Source organism: Lactuca saligna, chromosome 4 (assembly GCF_052625555.1).
Source record: "Lactuca saligna cultivar CGN05327 chromosome 4, ASM5262555v1, whole genome shotgun sequence".
NCBI lineage: Eukaryota > Viridiplantae > Streptophyta > Magnoliopsida > Asterales > Asteraceae > Lactuca > Lactuca saligna.
The window spans coordinates 87,717,582-87,744,287 of NC_136420.1; the positions used below are offsets into that span (position 1 = coordinate 87,717,582).

A 26,706-nucleotide genomic window follows, 5' to 3' on the forward strand; every position below is an offset into this window, starting at 1 on the left:
AAATCCATAGTGATCCGCTCCCACTTCCATTCAGGTATCTATGGTTGCTATAGTAGACCTGATGGTATCTGGTATTTGACCTTGACCTTGGCACAAGTAAGGCATTTACTCACGAAGGTAGCGATCTCTGCTTTCATGTTAGGCCACCAATATAACTTTTTAAGGTCCAGATACATCTTATTTGAACCTGTGTGAATAGAGTATCGAGTGTTGTGGGCTTCCTTCATGACTAAGTCTCTAAAGCCACCGTGTTGCGGTGTCCAGATTCGGTCCATGAGATATAAGGCTCTGTCACCCTTGATTTCCAAGTTCTTATCCATTCCCTGTAGGGATTCTCCAGCCACATTTTCAGGTTTCAAGGCTTCGAGCTGAGCCTCCTTAATCTGTGCGGATAGATGCGAATGGATAGTCATTGTTAATGACTTGACTCTTCGACCAGAATATTCCTTTCGACTTAGGGCGTCGGCTACTACATTGGCTTTACCCGGATGATAACGAATTTCGCATTCATAGTCATTGAGTAGCTCGAACCACCTTCGCTGCCTCATATTGAGCTCCTTCTGGTTGAATATGTGTTGCGGGCTTTTGTGGTCGGTGTATATCGTGCTCTTTGTACCGTACAGGTAGTGTCTCCAGATCTTTAGGGCGAACACAACCGCCCCTAGTTCGAGGTCGTGCGTGGTGTAGTTGACCTCGTGTTTCTTCAACTGCCTTAAGGCGTAAGCGATGACCTTACCTCGTTGCATCAGCACACAACTGAGCCCTTGATTGGATGCATCGCAATATACTACGAAATCTTCTGTTCATTCGGGGAGGGATAGTATTGGTGCGGTGCATAAGGCTCGTTTCAGGGTTTAGAATGCCTTCTCTTGTTTCTCTCCCCAGTCGAAGGTCACACCTTTTTGATTCAATGTTGTAAGGGGTTTCGCGATTCGAGAGAAGTTCTTTATGAATCTGCGGTAGTAGCCAGCGAGACCTAGAAATTGGAAAATTTTCGTAGGCGTCTTCGGTGTTGACCAGTTCTTGATAGCTTTAATCTTAGATGAGTCCACGTAGATTCCTTCTTCGCTAACCACGTGTCCTAAGAATTCGACTCTTCAGATCCAAAATTCGCACTTAGAGAATTTCGCATAAAGCTTCTCCGATCGAAGGGTTTCCAGGACTTATCGTAGATGACCGCTATGCTCTTCCTTACTTCGAGAGTAGATGAGTATGTCATCAATGAAGACAATGACGAATCAATCTAAGTAAGGATGGCACACTCTATTCATTAAATCCATGAATATCACGGGCACGTTGGTTAGTCCGAATGGCATCACTACGAACTCGTAGTGTCCATAACGAGTTCGGAAGGCTGTTTTAGGGACATCCTCCTCTAGCACTCATAACTGATGATACCCGAAACTCAGATCAATCTTAGAGAAATAACTTGCCCCTTGCACTTGGTCAAATAAATCGTCTATGCGACGAAGAGGGTAACGATTCTTGACCGTTAGCTTGTTGAGTTCTCTGTAATCAATGCACATACGGAACGATCCATCTTTCTTCTTTACGAACAAGACTGGTGCTTTGCAGGGTGAGAAGCTTGGTCTTATAAAGCCCTTGCTGAGCAACTCGTTAAGTTGACCAGACAGTTCTTGCATCTCAGCAGGCGCTAGACGATAGGGCGATTTGGCTACCGGGGTAGCTCCTAGAATCAAGTCGATCCTGAACTCAACCTGACGTTGGGGAGGTAGACCTGGTAGTTCTTCTGGAAAGACATCGGGGAATTCGCATACTACATGGAATTCTTTTAGATCTTTCGCTTTCCGGCTCGTATCGACGACTTGTGTAAGGAATGCACGATATTCTTTACGCAGGTATTTCTGGGCTTGAATAATTGAGATGATACGAAGGCTCGTACTGGGCTTGTCTCCGTAGATCGTCAAGGTTTCGTTATTCGGTAGATTTAGACGGATGACTTTGTCGAAGCACCGAATATCGGCATGATGGAAACTCAACCAGTCCATGCCAATGATGACATCAAAACTTTTGATCGATACTAGTATAAGGTCGATTGGGAATGAGTGATTATCTAGCGTGAGAGTGCAACCCATGTAGATCTCGTTAGAACTCTCTGTCTTTCCGTTAGCCATTTATACAATGAAGGTTTCTTTTAACGGTTGCGGGGATTGTTTAAGTAAGTATTTAAAGTTTTGATTTACGAAGCTTCTTTCTGTCCCACTATCGAATAGGATACAAGCATAAGAGTTATCAAGAAGGAACGTACCCGTGACTACTGTGGGGTCTGCTACTGCTTCATTGTGGCCAATAGTAACTAGTCTTCCTATTCCTCCAGTATTCCTAGTTTTCAGACAGTTTCTTTTGAAATGCCCTACTTCGCCACAAGTATAGCATGCCTGGCTTACTCCCGTGCTAGGGACCTAAGAAATGGGTTTGGGTTGAGACTTGCAAAACCGAATGGTATGGCCCTTTCCGTCCGGTCGCAAATAGTTCAGTGGAATTCACGGCAGGGGCCATTATGATGAAAAGGGCACTTGGTGCACTTGGGCAGGTTCCCTGCATATGTTTTGGTTGGTACGGGGGCAGCATGAGTAGTGGTAGCATGGACAGCTACCACTTGTTGGTTCTTTGAAGAGGGTTGGGTTGATTTGCCCTTCTTCTGGTCCCACCTTTTCCTCTTGTTGTCGGATGTCTTGATGGGTGCAGTAGCAATCGCCGTTGTCGTTGATAGAGTGGAAGGGGCTTCATGATCAATCAACCTTTGGGCCAATTCCTTGGTTCTATCAAAGGTCGCAGGGTGTGATGCTAAAACGTTCCCTCGATACGGGGGTACTAAACCCCAGATGTATCATTCAATCTTCTTGCCATCAGTGGGGATCATGTTAGGACACATAGTTACCAGGTCACAGAACCTGGCCGTATAAGCCACCACATCGGTCCCTTTCATCCTGAGGTTCCAGAGTTCCTCCTCGAGTTTCTGGATTTCTCCCCTAGGGAAGTACTCCCTTGTCAGAAGGTCCTTTAGCGTGTCCCAACCTATGGCGTTGGCTGTTACCAAGGAGAGTGATTTGACATGGCCATTCCACCATGTTAAGGCCCTTTCAATGAAGGTGCAAGCAGCGAACTTAATATTACTTTCCTCAGGGCACGAGCACATCTCGAAGACGGCTTCAGTTCTTTCGATCCATTGGGATAGTGCAATGATCCCTCCGGTTCCATTGAAGAATGTGGGTTTGCAACTCATGAAATCCTTATAGGTACATCCCTGTATACGAGAGTGGATTTCATTATGTCTAGAGTTGGTGCCCATTTCGGCTCCACTTGCATCGCCAAAATTTATTTGGGCCATAGCTGCAGTCACAGTTGCACTTACAGCTGTTTGAAACACCACCGGATCGAACTGTGGAGGAAGAGGAGGAGGTGGAGTTTTGTTCGCAGGCGTGCCTCTGATCGGACGCTTTCGAGGCGACATCTTTTACTGAAAACTTATAAGGATGACTGTAACGCCTGTGTTTCTGGGCTTACCATTTTTAGCAATATAATAGTCTAGGTTAACCTTTGTAACCCGTTTTGAAATAATAGAAGTGTATTATTTGAGTATTATGTGTTTTGTGCTTAATTGCTTAATTATGTGGTTTGATTAATTAAGAATAAAAATAAGCATCAAAATTTAAGTGTAAAATAAACTTGATATCTTTAGATAATGTTGTAGTAGTTGAAACAAGGTTTCCGAAGATATAAAGAATGCCGAAATCCGAGTTATAACGAGGAAGTTATGACCTGTCGAAGTTTCGCGACAGAACCAGCAACGCTGAATGACGTAAAAAGTGAAATTTACGTTAGAGTGATAGTTAGCCTTAGTGATCTAAACGAGAATCGAAGATCCCATTGTTAGTATCAAAGCGATAAAAAGTTAGGCGAGGACGGACGTCAAACGAAGAAGTTATGAATTTATAACGAAATTTTATGTCCCGTCCTATTAAAAATAAATAATAAAAATAAAGTCAAAATTAGCCGACGGAGTCTAAACGAAAGTTGTAGAGCGTAGTATCACCTTCGCGTGGATATAAAGAACGTCGAACATGGAGTTCGTATGAAGAAGATATGAATTTCCAAAGTTTATTAAATAATTTGTATTTAATTTTAATTGGAAAATCCGGCCTTATCCGAATGCGAGTCACCGGACTCATCCGGAGTACGCCCCGCGTACAGCGAAGATGTCGACACTCGCACTCGAGGACTTCGGATGACGAACGCAGTGACGATTTCAGACCAGTACGCCCCGCGTACTGACGTACGCCTCGCGTACTCCGAGGCATCAGCCTCCTATAAATAGGATGCGAGGGCAGCTGACTTCTTTGCTATTTTTCTCCATTCTCTCTCCCGTTTTGCCTCGATTTGCGTGCCAGAAATATTCCAAAGCCCCGTTAATATTCCTGAGTCCCGAAGCAAGTCCCGAGATCCCAAAGATCCCGAGAAGTGCGGAATCCGAGCCGAAGCTCTGCCCGCGAGAAGTTCGATTTTTGTAGTGATCTTCCAGATCTGTTGAGGATTACTACTTTTGCAAGTCGTAGTGCTATCCGATCATCTTCTGATCAAGTGAGTGTATATTACCTTTCATAAACGCAATAATAATACAAGTATGGTTTAAGTGTATTAAGTATATTGTTGTTTATACGTGTGAGTGCGTTGTTACTTTCTCCTAACGTATAATTATGAAGTATTTTATACGAGATACGTGTTATGTGTACATTTTGTTGTTAGGTGTGTGAATGTATATTCACTTTCTTCTATCTTACAGATCTGATTATTTCTATATGAAATACGTGTTATGTGTGTGTGCCTAATCTGTTATATGGAAAATGTATTGATCAAGCATGTTATACAAGTTTTGAAAATATGTATAAAAATGTATGTTTTTATCTACTAAAATGTTGGGTAAAACATGGGTAGATAGTTGGTGTGTAATAAACAGATGAGAGGCCTCGTTGTTGTTTTGATCCATTCATCTAGCAGAATTTAGATGACGACCACGGGCTCTTCTAGACAGTCCAGTGGAATGCTAGCAGGCTCATAACCTATAGGTGTTAATGAACTTGGGTGTTCATTCGCTATATTCCATCCCCCTTATGGTTGCCTTATTTGACTTATATTGCTGAGGAACCCCCGCAGCATGTGTTGTCACCCCGATGAAAATATTCTTAGATTAGGTCCCTTGTGTTAGTTATTTTAGGGACATAAAGTGAGAATAACGGGAATGGGTAACTAGGTTTATTGTTGGTTGATAATAATTAATTTAATTATTTATTGTGGGTTGAAAACCCTATATGCTCACCAGGCTCCCAAGCCTGACCCACTCAGTTTTATTTGTATTACAGGAAGTGGCGCAAGGGTGTAAGATGGATGAACCATCAAGTTGTTTTGTTTACAAGTCTGTATATGTATATATTTGTTGAATGACTTGTAATGTTATCGTTTATGCTTATTGGTCTGTATCGGAACATGACACCCCGAGTTTTGATTATATAATGAAAAATACATTTCTTTTATGAAATGCTTTGGTAAACATTGTTTTATCATGTTTTTTTTTTTGGGAACAAATTCCGCAATTCTTTCAAATCAAATGGATTTACTCTGAAATTATTTTAAAAGCATAAATGAAAATCGATCTTTTCTGGCCGAGATTTTGGGGATGTCACAATGACGACAATAGTGAGAAACAATTGTGAGTATGATGAGAGTATTTCATGAATTAAATCACCATAGACAAGTTGTCAGACATAGTCATATACCGAGTAGGGAGACATAAGAGTATAGACTTTTCCCAATAGATTAGATAACTGTCAATACTACTGGTATTACTGATGTAAATAAGTTATGAAAAAACGGCCTAACAGTAGGCCTTACATCAAACCAAATAACGGGAAAATGATTGACAGTTTAGAAGACTACATAGCATACTGAAAGATGGGAATATTATATAGAAAAGTATTTCATTCAAGTGCAGATGCTAAAGGCTATTCCTAAGTCAAAAGAAAAGATGTGTTAGTCATCTTTTAACGGCGGCAGCGGATGTTTCTCGGGCGAACCCTAAGGTCGGTCACTTGACATTCCATGTCGAGGAGGTGTCGCTCGTAGACCCTCTGGCAAACCCGGAGCTCTATGACTTCAGCCCGAGTCTTAGCTAATGCCCGAAGCAAGGCCTCGTGGTCTGCTGCAGCCCTCTCCTTAGCATGCTCCAGGGGACTGGTGCGAATGGAGTTCAGTCCTCCATTTATATCAACCTCTGCCATACGCTGGAGGGCTGTCCTGCCTTGGATTTCATTGCGGGCAACTCTTCGGACCAGGATGGGCAAGACTCTGTCTGCTAAACCTCCTTCACTCGTGTCATAAAATCTTCGGTCTCCATTGAATGGCATGGGTTGATTTTGATCTTCACTCCACGTATCTATGCATTCCACCCATGTAGGCGTCAAGCCTTGGAAGGTTTTAAATGATTTTAAAAGTTTTAAATTTTCTCGAACTTTATGGGTGTTACAAATTGGTATCAGAGCCTTGGTTTGAGTGAATTAGAGTAACATTCGTGTGAATCCAGTCTCAAATCAATGAAAGGTTTTCAAAATGATTTTAAATGGTTGTCAAAATAAGTAAAACAGGCTGCGAAGTATACGATCAGGCGGAGCAAGTAAGTAGACCCCAAAATACCATATGGTTATTTGATATTGTGATATGTTAGAACAACATGTTAATACTAGGCTAGGGATCTCCAGGAATTGCATGATAGAATTGTCTGATCATATGATGCCTTCCAACCTAGGGTTTCCTTTATATGAGATTGACATCATTATTGTAGTTATTTAGTGTATGCATCACGGTTATACGTAATTAAGATCTTATAGCCTTAGAATGTTTGATTTGGCCGCATGTTCTGTTCTTGTCTGATTGGGGGCTTAGATAGGATTGGGTATTCAAAATTCTATGGCGTCCAGCATTATGTGTGGCTAGCATACACTAGTGCTACAAGGTTGGTGGAAGTTTCATGGATGGTTGGATTGTGTAGGATCGGTAGGTCAGTTGTGAGATAGTTACCCTCCCTCTAGGAGTGAGGATTGAGCGCTCGCTATGTTTTTGTATTTTGTTAGGGTGTTGTGATGATACTTGAGACAAATATGGGTAGGTGTGGAAGTTAGTATGGGCCCGTACTACTGAAAGCACAGGACCCATACGCGTAACAAGAAAGTCACAACCCCTAGGGTGTGGTTGGAGTTAGATTCCCCGTCATTGTGCAGATGTCTGATATCTTCTTGTTACATTTTTAGTACGGTGGTTACGAGGTGCTTCAAGACAGGATCCAGATCACGATTAGGACAAGACGATCAGGGTGCCCGACAGCACCCGAGGTCATCAGTCGGGATGGACTAGCATTGATAGAGGATCGAGTCAGGGAGGTCATCTGTGAGGAGGTGGTTGAGATTGTCTGGAGTCAGATTTCGGAGCTATTTAGGTCTATCAAGACCTTTATGATGGAGTGTTTCGATGACAGATACGCAACCCTAGCTGAGACGGCTGTCGCGGCAGCTACAGCGGCTGTAACAACGGCAGAGGGAGGAGTCGGTCGGGGCTTCCAGTACTGGGACTTAGACAACACGAAGCCCCCAACTTTTTATGGGATTCAAGACCCTATCATAGCCATGAGATGGCTATCAAACATCGAGGGGTGCTTTTTCACATGTTCCTGCCCGACTGAACGGAAGGTTAGGTGTTCCCTAAACATGTTGAGGTCTGGGGCAAAGGACTGGTGGAGGTTGATGACAGGGTCTTATTCGGATGAGTGGAGAGCTATAATTTATTGGGATTAGGTTAGGGAGATGTTCTGCTCCCACAACATTCCACGGGTCGAGCGTGAGTAGCTAGCTCAGGAGTTCTTGGAGTTGAAGAAGGATTTGGAGTCGGTGATGGAGATCACCCGTATGTTCACTGGGTGGGTGATGTTTTGCCCAGAGTTTGCTTCCGAGCAGGCTCATATGACCCAATATATGAGCATGCTTATGACTGACATTTGACGGTTTGTTTCTACCCAAACAATGTGATACGTTACTACATTTATATGAGGTCATCGGGCAGCGGGAGTGGGAGATTGAGTTGCAGTTGCGAGAACAGAGACAGACCCCGATGCAGTCTCAGCCAGCTCCAGAGCGGTCCAAGACCACTGATTCTAGGGTTGGAGGACAGAGCAGCCGCACTTGTGCGAAGTGTGGTACGTGTCATACCGGAGCTTGCAAGTCTGGTGGTGCGTGCCGCAAGTGCGGAAGGGAGGAGCGTTATGCGAGGGATTATCGCCAGTTGACCCGAGTTCAGGACATGAGGATTTGTTATCACTGTCATCAGGTTGGTTACATGAAGGATAATTGTCCACAGCTTGTGACATTGAGGACTTCTGTCACATTTCAGGGTACAGCATAACCTCTGAGGGATCAGGGACGTACCTTCCAGCTTATAGCGGAGGAGGTCAGGACAGCGCCAGATGCGGCTCCGGGTACGTTTCCATTCTTATCTTACTGTTTATGATTATATTGTGAAATATTTCCTCCTTATTTTGCATGTGTCATTATAATATATATATATATATATATATATATATATATATATATATATGTATATATATACACACACACACACATGTTTGGTCGGTGGCTGAGGCTTTACTACTTTGTGCGTAAGCCAATAGGCCGGGGCATTCCAACCCGATGGTTGAGGTTATGGGGTATTACAACCTGATGGTTGATTAGATCCATAGTATGTTGGAATTCCAACCCGATGGTTGATGTCACACCCCAAAACCGAGAATGGCGGAATACGTTATGGGGTGGAGGACATCATGTACAGTATCATAACAATGCATAATAGTAAGGACAAGCAACAACATCCATTGCATTAGTATAATAATTGTAATACAAGCGTGTTTTGTACAGATAGACACCAAAAGTATAATCAAAATAAAAGATGATTCTTGTATATATATATATATACTCTATCTTCTCAAAAGTTGCATCTGTACCTGCCTACTGATGACCTGAGAATACAAGTTGTTTTGAAAACGAGTATCAACATAAAGCTATTGAGTTCATAAGTATTTAGTGTCATTTCTTGCATATTTTTTTTTGAAACCAAGTAATACAATAATTGTTATCAAGTTTTAAAAATAGTGAGAACTCTAGAAAATCCTATATTTTCCAGCAAAGGTAGTCTTTTACCAAGACTCGGATATTTGTAAGTTTAGTTCTTTGAAAATGTAAGAGTTTTCCCAGTGAAAATATCAGTGTGTAAATATAGTTTTAAATTTCATTCATGTAAAGAAATTGGAAGAATAGAGTTTTACCCCAGTTAAAATGTCAGTGTGTAAATATAGTTTCAAATTTTGTTCATGTAAAGAAATTGGAAGAATAGAGTTTTACCCCAACAGTGGTCACTGCCGGCTAAATGTAGTAGAGATCTAAACTCCAGGTAGTATTAATGTGTATACACCTCGGGAAGTCTGTTTTACCTTCAATTTTTAATATGTTAATTAAGGTCTAAATGTGAACTCGTATGTAATCGTACTGAGTGACAGTAGTAGAACAGTTGACCATCCGAGTCACTTGTAGCATAGTGATGTTTTGTCATCCCTGAGCCTATTCGGCTCGAACTGTAGCTAGCAGTCGGTATGGGGGACTGTCCGTCCCGTATAGATCTATACACATAGTGTTCGCTCTCCCTCCAGGAGGCTCTGGTTACACGACGATCGCATAGCGAAGTGTCATATCAAGAAGTAGTGCATCACATTCTACTTTAGTATATCTCTCGTATAGTATATAGTATTATCTTCATGTATTATATAGTGTTCTATTCGTATAGTTTATAGTGTTCTCTTCTCATAGTGTTTAGTGTTCTCTTCTTATAGTGTATAGTACGTATAGACTCGTAACTGTACTGACCATAGTGAGCATCATAGTAGCAATAGTAATGACTGTAAACCTTTAACTATACCTATTATAGTTAAATAGAGATGTTAGTTGAATGCCTTTGATACACAAAGGTGTTGAAATGAAGCGAAGACTTTTATATACAACACAAATATATATGATGTATAACTAAGAATTCAACGCCAGTCGGACAGATAACAGAACACCCTAAGTCCACAATCAAACAAGAAAAGGAAATAAGGTGAGCTATCGGTTCTAAGTCCTTCAATCCTTACTTATACAAATATATTGGTGTAGGTATGATTTGAAAACAAAAACAGTTTTGAAAGTATTGGAAAATAGTTTTTGAAACAATTAAACATGAAAATAAGTTTGATAAACGTTTAAAACAACTTTACTGGCATGGTAATATTGAAAATCCTTTTGATAACTAGTTGTAAATCACATATGATTAGTAATATAACTTGTTTGGTTAAACTTGTATCCCCCCCCCCATAAAGCGTATAAAATTATTTAAAAGGTTGATTAAGGGGTATGAACTCACCTGTAGTGAGTGATGCGATGGTAGGACCAGTTTAGGAGGTTGAGTGTCAATTGTGGACTTGAGCACAAACGGATCTTATTGTCCATATAATGACATATATATATATATATATATATATATATATATATATATATATATATATATGTGTGTGTGTGTGTGTAATTAGTGTTTGGACTTGCTTTTTATTGTATTGGGACATATTTAGGGGCTAGTAAACACTTATTATGAAGTGTTACAACCATATAAGGTTGTATATGAGTGGTATATGACCACACAAGGGAGTGTATGGTCAAAATGCACAACAAATGTGTGTGTGCAGTTGCACACATGAGTGTGCGGCCGTATAGTGGGAGTGTGCGGCCGTACACTCCTAATTTGTACCCAAAACGTCGATTTTTGAGGTGTTTTTAAGTCTTATGAATAAATGAAGGCCAAACTCTTCACTTTGGAGAGTTTTCAAGGTGTGTGCGTCCACCATATGAAGGTGTGCGGCCGCACTCCTTCAAAGGATGAAGAACACAAGAAGAACAATAAGAACACTATGAGTTTAAGCTTAGATTTAGATGTTTTACCATAAACAAGCTGATTGATAGAGGTGATTCACGTTCTTGAGGCCCTTGGATTGCTCTTTGGACGACATTTTTAGAGAAAGAAAGTAGAGAGAGAAGTATATTGCAGTAAAAGGAGGAAAGAATGAATGAAGGGGGTCCTTCCCTATATATAGAGGTGAGTGTGTGGCTGGAAACGGGTGCGCGGCCGCACACACCTGTGTGTGGCCGTACACTCAAGTGTGTGGCCATACACTCCATGTTTTGGAGTGATTGGCCCGATTTTGCTTGATATGCATTGTGTTATCCTGTTTCTAGGTTCCTGCCTCATTTGTATTACATTTAGAACGCTCCAATAGACCCTAAACAGTGTTGAAAGCTTACAAAATGAGTCTAACTTGGATTCAATTGGCCTCTTGTACAAGAAAGAAATTTCAGGTTGTCATCCGAGAAGCCTTCTGCTTGTTGGTCATCCAAAGGGATTTGTTGTTCCTCATCGGGCTCTTCTTCAATCCATCCCGTATTCTTATTATCCATATAATGACATATATATATATATATATATATATATGTGTGTGTGTGTGTGTGTGTAATTAGTGTTTGGACTAGCTATTTATTGTATTGGGACCTCTTTAAGGGCTAGTAAACACTTACTATGAAGTGTTACAACCATATAAGGTTGTATGTGAGTGGTATATGACCACACAAGGGAGTGTATGGTCAAAATGCACAACAAATGTGTGTGTGCGGTTGCACACATGAGTGTGCGGCCGTACACAAGAGTGTGCGACCGTACACTCCTAATTTGTGCCCAAAACGTCGATTTTTGAGGTGTTTTTAAGTCTTATGAATAAATGAAAGCCAAACTCTTCACTTTAGAGAGTTTTCAAGGTGTGTGCGACCACCATATGAAGGTGTGCGGCCGCACTCCTTCAAAGGATGGAGAACACATGAAGAACAATAAGAACACTATGAGTTTAGGCTTAGATTCAGATGTTTTACCAGAAACAAACTAATTGATGGAGGTGATTCACGTTCTTGAGGCCCTTGGAGTGTTCTTTGGACGAGATTTTTAAAGAGAGAAAGTAAAGAGAGAAGTAGATTGCAGCCAAAGGAGGAAAGAATTAATGAAGGGGGTCATCCCCTATATATAGAGGTGAGTGTGTGGCTGGAAATGGGTGTGCGGCCGCACACACCTGTGTGTGGCCGTACACTCCATGTTTTGGAGTGCTTGGACCGATTTTGCTTGATATGCATTGTGCTATCCTGTTTCTAGGTTCCTGCCTCATTCGTATTACATCTAGAACGCTATAATAGACCCTAAACAGTGTTGAAAGCTTACAAAATGAGTCTAACTTGGATTCAATTGGCCTCTTGTACAAGAAAGAAATTTCGGGTTGTCACAGTTGAGGGGCCTGGGGTATTCCAACCCGATGGTTGATTGGACCCATAAAATGTCGGCATTCAAACCTGATGGATGAGGGGCTTGGGGTATTCCAACCTGATGGTTTATTGGACCCATAGTTTGTTGTTACTGTATAAGTGTTATTTGTTGTGTTGGTACTTTTGGGGAACTCGGTCGACTCACTAAGATTTGGGCTTATAGTTTTGGGTTACATTTCAGTTAACTCAGATGATCGTGGGAAGGCAAAGTCTTGATTGTGCACCTCCTCATGTTGTGTCTTGTGATTTTGGGAAAACCTCTGATATTAAACATGTTTTGAAAACTACAATGTAAACAATTGTGATTTTGGTTGGTTTGAAAAAGTTTAAAAATTTTATAAAATTTTGTGGGTGTTACACCTTGCTTGGGTGATATGACCTAAACCATGATCCATCTTTTGATTCACACCCAAGAAAACCAAAGAGCATAACACAAAAAACTAAGAGATAGGCTATATCGAAACTACTACTAACATTAGAGCGGTTAAGAAAAATCGATCGCCTTATAGAGAATAATGGAGGAGGCCGGATTTTTTAAGCATTGGGATTAGCATTAGGCTTTGATCATTGATACCCTATTTACAGGCTACAATTGCTTAGTCCCAAAGCAACTCCAAAACCCTTTTTTTATAAACCCTAAAATTCAGCCCACCATTATCTTTATGGTTTATGAAATATTCCAATTAATTAACATTCAACCCATTTGAATTAATTAATTCCTAATTAACTCCAAAATAGTTTCTAATTAAGGACTAATATTATAAAAATCCCTAAACTTTTAGCGTATAATTGGAAAAAAATCTAATATTTTTTTATTATTGCTACGGTCACAACTTTCTCGCAGAATTTTCACTCTAGCTCACTTAACGAGTTTCATGGTCTTTTCTAACCTCTTGGGAGTCCAGAAACCCTAATTCGTGTGAGTGTGCTCCATTTGTGTGTTTTAAAGCTTTGGAAGGTGTATCCTTGTATGAAGAACTTGAAGAGAAAGTGACTAGGAGCAAAGGACGTGTAGGGATCTGATATCTACCTCATATGGCATCTCTTGGAAGGTATCAATTCGTTACCTTGACCTCATTTCATTCTAGATCTCATTGGTTAAGGTTTTGGGCTTTTCTAGCATATTGTGAAGCTATTGTGGGTATGAGCTCATATATGAAGTTGTAACTTCATATCTGAACTCTCCTTGGTCTCTAAATCCATAAAGTTATCAACTTTGGCAAAACCCCTCATTAAGTGTAAAACTCCATTTCAAGCTTGGTTTTGGCATTTTGAGTCATTAGAGCCTTGTATGTGTGTAAAGTTTGAAACTTTACGTCATAAGCATGCCTTGAGAATTTGGATTTGTAGTATGGAGCCTTAGCATGGCTTAAAAAGCATTTGTATGGATGAGGGACTAAAAAGGACTCAACGAGTCGCATGGTAGACTCGGCGAGTTACATGAAGATGGTCATGAACTCGACGAGTTGGATGAACTACTCGGCGAGTCCGATGAAGATTTCCTTGGGCTCGACGAGTGGCATGGTGACTCGGTGAGTTGGAAAGTTATGCAAGGAACTCGGCGAGTAGTTGATGGTACTCGACGAGTTAAGGTCAACATGGACTGTTGACCTTAATAGTTGACTTTGACCTTGACCAAGGGTTGACCGTTTTGACTTTTAAGGATAATTAGTACGCGGATATTTATGAATTGGATCGTTGATGGTTATAGGTGTTGGAGTTTGGGGCAGTGTTCGGGAGCGTGATCTTGTGGTTCAGTCTGACATTGCAAGGTGAATTATCCTCACTATACTAAGGGGTCTAAGGCACCGAGTTCGGCCCATTGGATTTGATATCCTAGTAGTTATTGGTATATTGGGTTTAGGTTAGTGATGTATGCCAATTGATATGCTAGTTGGGTAGACCTGTGGGAGTATCTGTGATATTGTATGATTATATGTTTGTACATTAGTTATGTTATATGTTGACATGTTATGTGGGATGGGTTGAGGTTGTATTGCTCCGTGCGATAGCCAACAAACCTTAGAGTATTCCAAATATGAGCTGAGGGTCGGGCAAGGCATGCCAGACTCATACTGAGGACTCAGGAGCATTCTAGATATGAGTTGAGGGTCAGGAAGGGAATGTCAGACTCGTACTGTAGGCTCGGTGGCGATCCAAACGTGAGTTATGGGTCCGGAAGGCAATCCATGCTCACACTGTGGGCTCAGGGGGTAATCCAGTCTGTAAAGTTGTGGACCCATTGCATGATGTTCTGTTCATTTTGTTATGTTATGATATTGCTAATATTGTCATGGATTGTATATGTATCGGTATTTTGGGGGTAACTAACTAAGCTTTCGGGCTTACAGTTTCAGTTTATTGTTTCAGGTTCAGCGGATGGCCGCGGGTAAGCGAAGGCGTGACCATACACTTCCTCGATTGATGATTATGATTTCTGAGAACTCTAATGTATAAACTATTTTGAAAACAAATTGTAATAGTTGAATGGTTCCAAATGATTTAAAAAGTTTTAAATTGGTTGGAATTTTACGGGTGTTACAAATAAGGCCAGTTCCAGTTCCTTCCAACCCTACAAAAAGTATCACATCCAATTAGTAAGTAAATATAAACATATCTTGCAGGGGTAAAATGGTAATTGCATAGTTTTATAACCAAACACAAATTACCAGGCAAATACATAAGAATAGGATAATCTTTTAGAGGCGTGTTACAGACAACAGGGCAAAACCACCTAGGTGGCCCACCATCACTACTAGTTAAACGACTCAAATCCATGGCTATTTTAGTGTAATCTTTCATAGTTTGTGTCCCTTAACCATCATCCCACAAAGGTTCCAACTTCTTAGGGGCATTTTGGGCACTATTTTTTCCTCCATTTTCATAAGATGCTAGTGCTACAACTGTATTCTTTATGTTAACACAAGAAGCTCCATTGATATTGACTATACTCATAACAAAAACACATGAAAGCAACCTTTATTATCCATACAAGGAACAAGAACACATAAACTCATAGTGTTTTGCTTGGAGGGATAATAATTCTCTCATGTCCTTTTGATCCTTGTATAATTAATAGAGTAGTTCTGATAATTAAATATGACCATATTAATGTTAACATTTGAGGAACTTATCTAGATAGTGCTTTGTTCACTGTTGTCTGAGGTTACCTCGGTTGTTGAAATAATAATATGAACAATTTTATCAAGTAAGGTTGTTTTTTCTTCTTCAAAATATTTCCAATGGAGAAGGCATTTGTATAGGGTAAATGCTAAAACAGGTTTTCCATGACTGAATATGTTATCTTCCACAACACACCCAATAAGGATAGCAACACTATCCAGCAGAGAGATTCAAACTCATCAACAATATAAATCAAATCATGTAGTAAGAAAGAATAAAGACAAATAAATTATATCATATTAAATGAGAGGATTCAAAGTTCAAAGTGTTTTGAGACCAGATTAATCTCATAAACAGGCATCTTAAAACAAAAACATCTAACATGAGTAGAGATATTCAAGATACATTGTTTTAGATAAGTAGTCAATCCCAATGATTGCCTGATTAACATAGAACTTGATTTAGTTTAAGGTATATTAATTGAGCTTGATTTCAAGAGAGTGAGTTAAAACTAACATTCAATATAACAAAACCATTAACTTTGTAATGATCCCTTAAGAAGTCTTTGAAAACAGATAGTTTAGTTAGTTAGAAAGGATAACACACTAGCTAATTGGTCTCACAAGAACAATGGTACATGCAAGTAAGATATATAGATGATAATATACTATTTTAGTAAGTGGCAATGGGTGCATACATAATATGTGCTATTAAGAATCATATATGCATTTTGATTTTAAAACCAGAATAACAGGAGTTGGTTATAAGATGTAGAAATCAAACCGATAGAAATGTTTCTGATGATCTGATCTACAAAAGTCAGAATCCATCTCAAATATTGGAAAGGAGGTGGGTAGTGTAATAAATTGATATATTGTGACAAACATGAACGATAAAAGTGTTAGATTAAAAGCACCATAAACAAGATGCTAATCTCATCTGGGCCTGATCATATGGTTAAAGGAGTTCATAGATTATACCCAAACAAGTAACATAAGAGTAGGATTCTAGATCATGATACCGCACCAATACAGTGACATATCACTGAACTTGCTGCAAACATGATTATGTATAAATATAGACACTCCCATAGTCCCTTACTCCTTGTAACAACATTGATTAAGTAAAACGCAAAATCCTTGCAAATTTGAAGGGTAGACAAAATAGACCCAAACTATGGTTTGACCGATCATGACTTGGGTTGGATCAAATCGGCGAGTGGTGGTGTGAAATTGGGCAAAATCGGGTTGCATTCGAGCAACTTGTGAATGGGCTTTTGATGTTCGTCTTTCAGTCGGATCCTTTCGTGGGTGCCCACGTTTTTGTTTTTTGGAAATCATTAGTGATGCTTCGGGTCTTACTTCAAGGTTGACCGGGTTCATCATAGGAATATAAAAATATTTTTAAAAAATGTAGAGATTTTGTCTGCAATTAGATACAGAGTTAAAGATCAGTCATTAGTGAGTTCTAACACATAAATAAAGATACAAGCTTGATGCAATTGTCAAAAGGATATAGGAAACCACAAAAACATAAGAATATAAAGTTATATATCTTCATAACCAAAACAGAAAGATTTGCAGTTAATGACATGTTGAAGCAGATAAATATAAGGAAAAATAATAAACAATCAATCTAGAGAATTAGTATAGATACTGATAAAAATTGAAATGTTGATCAACAACAAACATGATAGCCCAACTGGAACCCTAATTAGAACCAAATATTTACTATGTATGGAAAATTAGCTTATTTGGAAGTTGGAACACTTCAAAACAAAAGCTTGAAATGAAGATACAAACCAGTTAAAAAATTACTAGTCGATTCTACAAGTTAATCCTGAAATTTCTGCACACGTGGTTAACAGTTCTTCCATTAATTAGGTCATATGATTGATGATCAGTTCTAGGTTAACTGATTACTTATTCAATTCGCCTGAGTCCTTCAGCACTCACGGCGACTTGCCAACTTGTGCATCAAATAAAAACACCAAATAAGCGATCAGCCAAAAAAGCTCTACATGATACAACATTTGCGACGTAATCAGTATAAAACATGATAATGTGATTAAGATATAGGAGCTCTTTTTGTTTCTTTAGATTTATTTTTCAATGAAATCATGCATAAAACATGCAAAACTCCTGCTCCCACCCACTTGTCAGCCTAACAGATACCAACATGACCCTACAAAATGACCATCCGAGACGAAAAGTCGAAGATTGGATATAACCAACGAGTATCCCGACTGGGGAATGGAAGGATTTGAAAGTTTAAACAACAATTATTTTATTAAGAACTAGTGAGATAGAGCTACAGTGAGCATACATATTAGGTTTATCGAAGCAGACCTAAAGGAGGAACCACTACCTGGAGAGTATAACCTGATGAGCGTATGGAACCGTAAGGAAATCCAAATCTATTGTCTCTTAATCAATCTATCATCCACTGATACTTCATATGTAATTGTTTTCATATTTGTGAGGGATAAACGAATAAAACAGAGAGAAAGAAGCGTATGAATTAGGATACACAAATTCAGTTTCAAATTCCCAGAAACGGAGAATTTTAGTGACGATGATCCATCGGAAATGGGTTAAAGAGACAGAAATCAAACCTTGAATCGAGGGTGTAAAGAAGGTCTCTATTTGTTACTTTCATGTTGCATCCATCATTGTCTTTATTTCATGCTTTGATGTCCCGTCAATATTCTCCACGCACAAGTTAGACCCTAAATTGATTAGCCTCATCTATGTTATTTGTATTTATACCACAGTTGCATTTTATTTTACTGAGAAAACCCACCATCATTGAAGGAACCGAAGGAGGTGACACCGACTGATCGAAAGTGGCGATTACCTTGGTGGACTTAAGGAAGCCGATGAATAGTACCATAGAGAAGCTGGAGCAGTAGAACCATCCAGTAAGCAAGATAAACAAAAAGATAGCATTAGATAAAAGAGATAAGGCGATGGAGAAGAACCGAGAAGCATCGATATGAGACAAATGCAAGGATGAAAATCAAGATTATATGTAAGTTGGAAATAAAATCCCTAGTTGTTGTTCGCCATTTTGTGATATTCAGGTATGAACGCGAGTAGAGATGGTCTCGTGATTAGGATTTGCAGAGAGAAAGGAAAGAAGAGAATGAAGGGAGGTCTTGAAGCGGGTATTTAAATATTTTAGAACACGTTATGAGTAAAAATTATAAAGCAACATTCACAGAGGACACACATTTTAGATAAAATGCCCTCCGTGATTTAATTTTATTACATGAGACAGTAATTTAAGGGCATGCAATAATGTGTGACCTAAATCCTTATATTTTTTGAAGAGATGATACGTTTTTAATGTCACTCTCTTTTGTGTAACATAAATCAATGAGTGTCGTAGTTTGCACGTTGTAAAGGGTCTTTTTCTTGTAGTGAAATAAAAACAAATATTTGAAAAACAAATAAGAAAGAAACAAATAAAAAGACAAAAAAAAGTTAAAAATATAATATGAAAAGAAAAATGGAAAAAAACTAAAAAAACACTAATATACTCTATATATACACTAAAAAATAGAAAACAAAAGGTGAAAAAAAATCAATTTGTTGAAAAATAAAGTTAAAAAAATGAAAATAAATAAAATATATATAAAAAATGAAAATAAATAAAATATACATAAAAAATAAAATAAAAAATGTATATATATTTATAAAAATCCCTGAAATAAATAAAATATACAAAAAATGAAAAACAATGTTAAAAAACCATGCAGTGTAATTTTTCCAAAATTAATTGATCAAGTCATCAAAAATTAATAAACTTATGTTCTCCTAAATTAGTTTTGCTCAAACGGGTCATGCGGACAACCAAAAATGACCATATTATTATTATAAATATTATCAATAGTTAATGATTTTAGAAACTCTTTCTAACAGCCTAGTTTTTCTAAAAGATTATTTTGTTATTGATTATATTGGTGGTTCATAACAGTCAGAAAAATGGTGAATGCATATACATTTAGGCATTTAGTTAAAAAACTATGGTGAATAATTTCCATAAATTATAAATTCCATAAGTCTAAAGACACATTTGGAAGACTAACTTAATATCAATTTGTCTTTCCATCATCATATGTTGACGTATGTTATAGAGATAGTTGATGATGATGATGTGAAACATCCTATGTTGACATATGTTATAGAGATAGTTGATGACGATGATGTGAAACATTTTATGTCTTTCCAACATCCTATGTTGACGTGTGTTATAGAGATAGTTGATGATGTATGTTATATAGATAGTTGATGATGTATGTTATAGAGGGAGTTAATGACGATGATGTGAAACACTTGAAAAGGGTTATTCCTAAAATCTCAAATGTTGTGCATTTAAATCTGGTAGGTAAGCCTCGTATATAATAAGCTCAAACTATTAAATACAATACAACAATCAACCAATTGTTGGTGGGATTTGATATAGAGTAGTGGAAAAGAATAAGGGTCTCGTGAGACCCGATTTAGTTGAGGAGGTAAAAACAATCAAGCATGTGTTTTATCTCTCAAACTAGCCCTTAATATCCTCTCAGGATCTTGCATGTTACACTAGCATAACAAAAAATTCATTATGTCGATTCATAAACTTATACATATGTTGGTGATGGTAGTGTTGTTACATGCACCTCACAATGATGTCGGTGAAGATGATGGTGTTGGATTAAGGTGTCTAAGCTCATAACTAAATTGGTATAAACTTTCAAATAGAAACAAAGTCCTTTTTAGGTTGCCCTTATAACCAGAAATAGCTATAAATAATATTAGGAGAGGGAGAGAGAGAGAGAGAGAGAGAGAGAGAGAGAGAGAGAGAGAAAGAGAAGGAGAGAGAGAGGGGGAGAGATAAAAAGAGATAGAGTGTGTGTGTATATGAGAGAGAGAGATAGAGAGAGAGAGAAAGAGAGAAAGAGAGAGAGAGAGAGAGAGAGAGAGAGAATTGATTTGTTGATATATTGTGTGATTAATATATTAATTGCAAATAGATAACTGAACTGTTAATTTGGTATGTGATTAATAAATTAACATGATATCAATAGTTTGATTTATTAATCGATAAATTAATGAGAAATCAATAAGAATTAATTAATTATTAATCAAAGTTAATCTGAAAGTAATTTGGGATTAATTTGAATTAATTAAAGATGCAAATGGTGAATTGTAAATGTTCAATAGTTGAACAAAAGAAACAATTCTAAAACCATCCAGGGTATAGACGTTTTTGGCTTGGTTCTTAGGGTTTTTGGAAGCCTCGTAGATGCAAATAAAGAAATGATTTGAATTTGTATTAAATATGTTATTTAATTAATTAAAATTTATATTTACTTAAACTATAAATAGGACCCCAAGACCAACAAATTTTGTACATACATTTATCTAAAAGCATAGGATCGAAATTTCTATCTATCCCCTCTATTTCCTCTTCATTCTAGGGCTTTTGGTACAAAACATTAAAGGCACTACGTTATTGGTGTTTGCTTTCTGAAAACCAACAAGGAAAGAAATAAGATTTATTTGCTATAATAAATATGCGGTATGTAAACCTTAATCATTCCTCTATTTTTGAAATACTTAAGGTTTATTATGGTTCTTAATGTTCATTATTTATTGCTATCAACTAGAGAAAACATAGATCCAAAGTAGGTTGCATGTGAACTTAAGGGTTAAGATTTTCCGCTTTACATGTTTTAGTAACCTGTAGAACCCAACAAATGGAATATATGTTGCTAACTAATATTACCCTAGGGTGCTTTCGATGGTGGATGATACCATTTTACTTCCTTATATAGATCCATTATATATGCTTAAATAGGCATATTTGACATTGAAAAAAATAAAAGTGAAATTAAATGGTCGAGATGATATATAAAGCATTTTCCAAACCCAGTATATGTATGACACCCATAAAACTCATGAAAAAATTAAACCTTTTAAAACATTCAAAACCATCATTGTTTACAAAATATTTCCAAAATAAGATTCATATCATAGATATCCCAAAATCGTGAAATAAAAACACGAGGAGGTGCACGATCATGTCTTCGCCCTCCTGCAATCTGGAGAAGTACCTGAAACATAATCCAACAACTATGGTCGAGATGATATATATGGACACGTAAGAGAATTATTCGAGATGATATATATATATATATATATATATATATATATATATATATATGTATATATATATATATATAACATTGTCCAAACCCAGTATATGTATGACACCCATAAAATTCATGAAAAATTTATACCTTTTAAAACATTCAAAATTATCATTGTTTACAAACTGTTTCCAAAATATGATTAATATCAGAGATATCCCAAAATCGTGAAATAAAAAACATGAGGAGGTGCACGATCAAGCCTTCGCCTTCCTGCAATCTTGAGAAGTACCTGAAACATAATCTAACAACTGTAATCCCAAAGTTTAGTGAGTTTTCCCCCAAAATACATAGTAAATAACATCATATAATAACACCATGCAATGAGTCCAAAACTTTACAGACTGGATTACCCTTGTGCCCACAACATAAGTCTGGATTGCCTCACAGAACTATAGCTTTATGTATGGCTTGCTCCTCAGCCTGATTAGTCAATAGACTGAATACTGTTAAGCTCACAGTAAGAGTCTGCCATGCCCGGCCCGTCCCTTAGCTCGTATCTGGAATGCTAGTGAGTCCTCAGTATGAGTCTGGCACGCCCTCAACTCATATCTGGCATAGTCCAGGGTTTGTTGGCTACAACACAAAGCAATACAACCTCAACCCAACCCACACAATATGTCAACATATAACAGGTAGTATAGTAAATAGATAAACAAGCAATTCACAGGTAGTCCTACAAATCTACCAGACTAGCATAGCAAGACCAGCATGCATAACTATAACATACTCAGTATATTAATGACATCAGGTTATCAAACCAATGGGTCGACCTTGGTGCCTTCGACCCGAAAGTATAGTGAAGAAGACTCACCTCACAATCAGCTGAACTGATAAGACCTAACTCCGAATTTCAACACCCAATTCAAAGCCTACAACCATCATAACCAACCCATCAAACCTTAAAATACCCAAAATGCCCTCAAAAGTCAAACTCGGTCAACCATGGTCAAAGTCAAGGTCAACAGTCAAGGTCAACAGTCTATGTTGACCCAACTTGTCGAGTGCACAAAATAACTAGTCGAGTTCCTTCAGCTTCCAGAAAAATCGGGAAAACTTGATCCAACTTGCCGAGTTGGCTAGGAAAATTGTCAAGTTCTCTTATTCTCAAAGCATTCAACCAACTCCTAATCGAATCTAGTGCAACAAACCATATATTTGGCCCCTTATAACTGCAATACCATGTAAAGTTGCTAACTTTACGTCCATGCATGGCATCAAGAGTCTATAACACTAAAACAAAGCTTATTAAGGGACTTAGAGCATGAAGGATGTCCAAGACTTGATAAAGTTGGCAACTTTAAGTCCATGGAGACCATGAGATGTCCAAATCTGAAATAATAGCTTCATAACATGCTCAAATCCAATAATTGTCCCAAAATAAGTTAATAATGACCATAAACTTCCAAATGAAGAGATCTAGCAAAGGGTATCGACTTTATACCTCAAAATGGTTGCAACAACAATGAAAATCCCAGATCTAAAGCCTTCCTCTAAATCAATCCTCTTCAAGCTTAAAGTTCCTTCCAAAAGAACACAAAAAAAACACACTCCAAGCTCACTCACATTCAAAACGAGAAATGAGGCACAAATTATGTAACACATGATTCATGGTACACATTTAGTTATAATTTATTCATCTTTTTTGAGCTACTCGACGAGTTGGAAGCCCCACAATCGTCGAGTAGAAACGAGATTGGCCGCAGGGTTTTAAGCAATATACGTGACGGGTTGAGAGAAACCCTAATTAAGCATCTTATTTCAGAGTGAAACCCTAATTTCAGAGTTTTTCACCCTATTTAAGCATTTTAATCCCCACCTTATGGCCTCGTTTCCAGCCTCCAAGTCCACAACCCTAATCCACGGCATCCTAGAGCTTTATGTGAGCCTGTAAGCCATTTGGAGTGATCTTTGTGTGTTCTTGAAGCTTGCAGAAGAAGAAGAAGCTAGAGGACTTCAGGAGAAGATTTTAGATCCAGAAGCAACATCTCATCCTCTTTATTTTTCTAGTAATCAAGCCTCAGACTTGTCTATTAGTTTATTATATCTCCTTATTTTCATTTTTTTTGGATTCTAGGTCCAAGAAGCTTGACCCTTGGGATATGGACATCCCAAGCAAGGATCCCTTCAGATCTAGACTCATTAGAGATTGCTAAGGCATAAAGGTGCAAGCTTTATGCCATTGGAGCCCCCATGCAAACTTTATGCCGTGACGACTGTAGGTGCGGGGACATGTCAGGCCTTTCAGTATCGGGACTTTGATAATACGAAGCCCCTAACTTTCGATGGAGTCCAGGATCCGATTGTGGCCATGAGGTGGCTATTTGATGTGGAGGGATGCTTATTCACTTGTTCGTGCCCCTGTTGACCAGAAGGTCAGGTGCGCTTTAAACCTTATGAGGTCGGGAGCGAATTATTGGTGGAGACTTGTTACAGGATCATACTTTGATGAGCAGAGAGTTGTGGTATAGAGGGATCAGTTCAGGGATATGATACTTTGTTGGAGTTACACGAGGCCGCTAGGCAGCATGAACTTGAGATAGAGCTCCAGTTGAGAGAGCAGAGGCAGGCCCCGTTGCAGTCACAGCCTGCACCAAAGCAGTTTAAAACCACATATGACAGATTCAGGGTCCGAAAGGGCCGCACTTATGGCAAGTGCAGCAAGCCACATGAGGCGAGATATCCCACACATGATCTTGAGTTTGGAGCGGTGGTTTTCACTATCAAGATTATGAGGCGTTACCTGTATGGGGTCCGTTGTACGATCTACATGGATCATAAGAGTTTGAGATATATTATGGATCAACTGAACCTAAACACGAGGCAACGTAGGTGGATGGACGTAGTAAATGATTATGACTGCGAGATACTTTACCATTCGGGTAAGGCGAACGTGGTGGCGGATGCCTTGAGCCGCAAGCTGGCTGGATCTTCTATTGAGGTGGCATGTATGAGGATATCCATGGATTATCCATTTGTGAGCTTGATTAGGGAGGCTTCGATTAAGGGTGTCCGAGAGGAGAATTGGAAGATTGAGAGGATCAGGGGTGATATCACCATATTTGTGCCGGACGGTCGTGGATTGTTGACACGTTGTGGTCGGGTGTGGGTTCCTGTGTCTGGTGGGGTTAGACAGATCGTGTTGGAGGAGGCTCATAAGTCTCATTTTTCTATTCATCCATATAACGCCCGTGTTTCTAGGCTAAGCATTAATTTAATGGTGTAATAGGTAGGGTCAACACTTATAACCTACTTTGAAATAATAAATAGAAATTATTTGAATATTATGTGATTGTATGTGACTTATACTTAATTATAAGATATAATAAGTTAAGAATAAAAATAAGCATCAAAAATAAAATAATAAATAGGTCCAATATCTATGAAGAAAGTTGTAGTGGTCGGGACAAGGATTCCGGAGATATAAAGAACGCCGAAATCCGAGTTATAAAGAATATGATATGACCTGTCGAAGTTTCGCTTCAAAACCGACACGACACTGGGAAACATAAAAAGTGAGTTTATGATAAACTACTATTTATCCTTAGGGTCTAAATGAAAGTTGTAGAGTACGTCTCCACCTACGTGTGGATATAAAGAATGTCAAAAACGGAGTTCGTATGCAAAAGTTATGACCTTCCGAAGATACAGTTGTCTAAGACCATGACACGTGTCAGAAACCCTAATTTAACTGGACTCACGGCATGAGGATTCAAAATGCCACATTTCGAAGCTAGAAGTCTATGGAGATGATAACTCAGAAGCTCATGACGTGAGTAATGAATTCTCACGGCGTGAGGAGTCAAACAGACACTATTCAAGCCTAGAACACAGATGTCGAAGCTATGAGGTGATTCAGCCATGGCTCACGACGTGAGCAATGAATTCTGACGACGTGAATGGGTCGAAATTAGCCTATAAATAGCAAGTCCGACCTCATTCACTTCTTACACCAAATCTTCCATCTCAATCTCTCTCTCGTTTTCTGAAGCCGTTCTGCATCCCGAGCCCGACGATCACAAGTCGTTGACCGTTTTTAGATTCTATCTACTCTCGCTACTAAAGTGAGTGCATATTTATTTTCATCTTTTGCATAGATATGAAGTATTTATATAAATTACATACTATGTGTGCATATTGTATGTATACTTGTTATCTATGTTAGACGAACACTATTATACGTGTTTTAAATGATTTAAACTGTATATGTATTTTATATCTACATATATGTTGGGTTAAAACATTGGTAGATGAAATAGTTGGTGTGTGATGAAATAAAATGATGAGATGCCTCGATGTTGTTATTGATCCATTCATCTAGCAGAGTATAGATGACAACCCACTATTCTAAACAGTCAAGTAGAACGCTAGCAGGCCCGCAACCTGTAGGTGTTTGTGAACGATTTGTTCACTGGTGTACTCTATCCCCCTCATGGTTTCCTTACGAACATTTATTGTTGAGGAAACCCCTTAGCAGTAGTGTCCATCCCAATGATAATCCTTAGGCTAGATCCTTTTCGATAGGTGTTTTAGGGACATAAAGTGAGGATGACGGGAATGGGTAATCGGGTTATTGTTGGTTGATGAAATTAATAAACTTATTTATTACGGGTTGAAAACCCTATGTGCTCACCAAACTCCCAAGCCTGACCCACTCAATTTTCTCATATACAGGTATTGGAAAGAGGGCACAAGAGTGATGATCTGATGAGAGATCAATGGATTATAGGCTACTAGAATAAATAGATATTATAATGCGTATGTTGTTTATGTTTATGCTTGTGATTTGTATTAACAATGATATCCCAAAGTTTTTAATATAATACATTTCTACAGAAATGCTTTGATAAATTCTTTTTCAATTTTTTTTTTATTTTGGGAACA

General features: G+C 38.4%; 1 protein-coding gene across 1 annotated transcript; it reads left to right on the plus strand.

Annotated features, from left to right (window-relative positions):
- Positions 1 to 24,619: 24,619 nt before the first annotated feature.
- LOC145039858 (uncharacterized) lies at positions 24,620 to 25,048 on the plus strand. Its single transcript, XM_078987864.1, has one exon. It carries the CDS (start codon positions 24,620 to 24,622, stop codon positions 25,046 to 25,048), a length of 429 nt encoding a protein of 142 aa, XP_078843990.1.
- Positions 25,049 to 26,706: the final 1,658 nt, after the last annotated feature.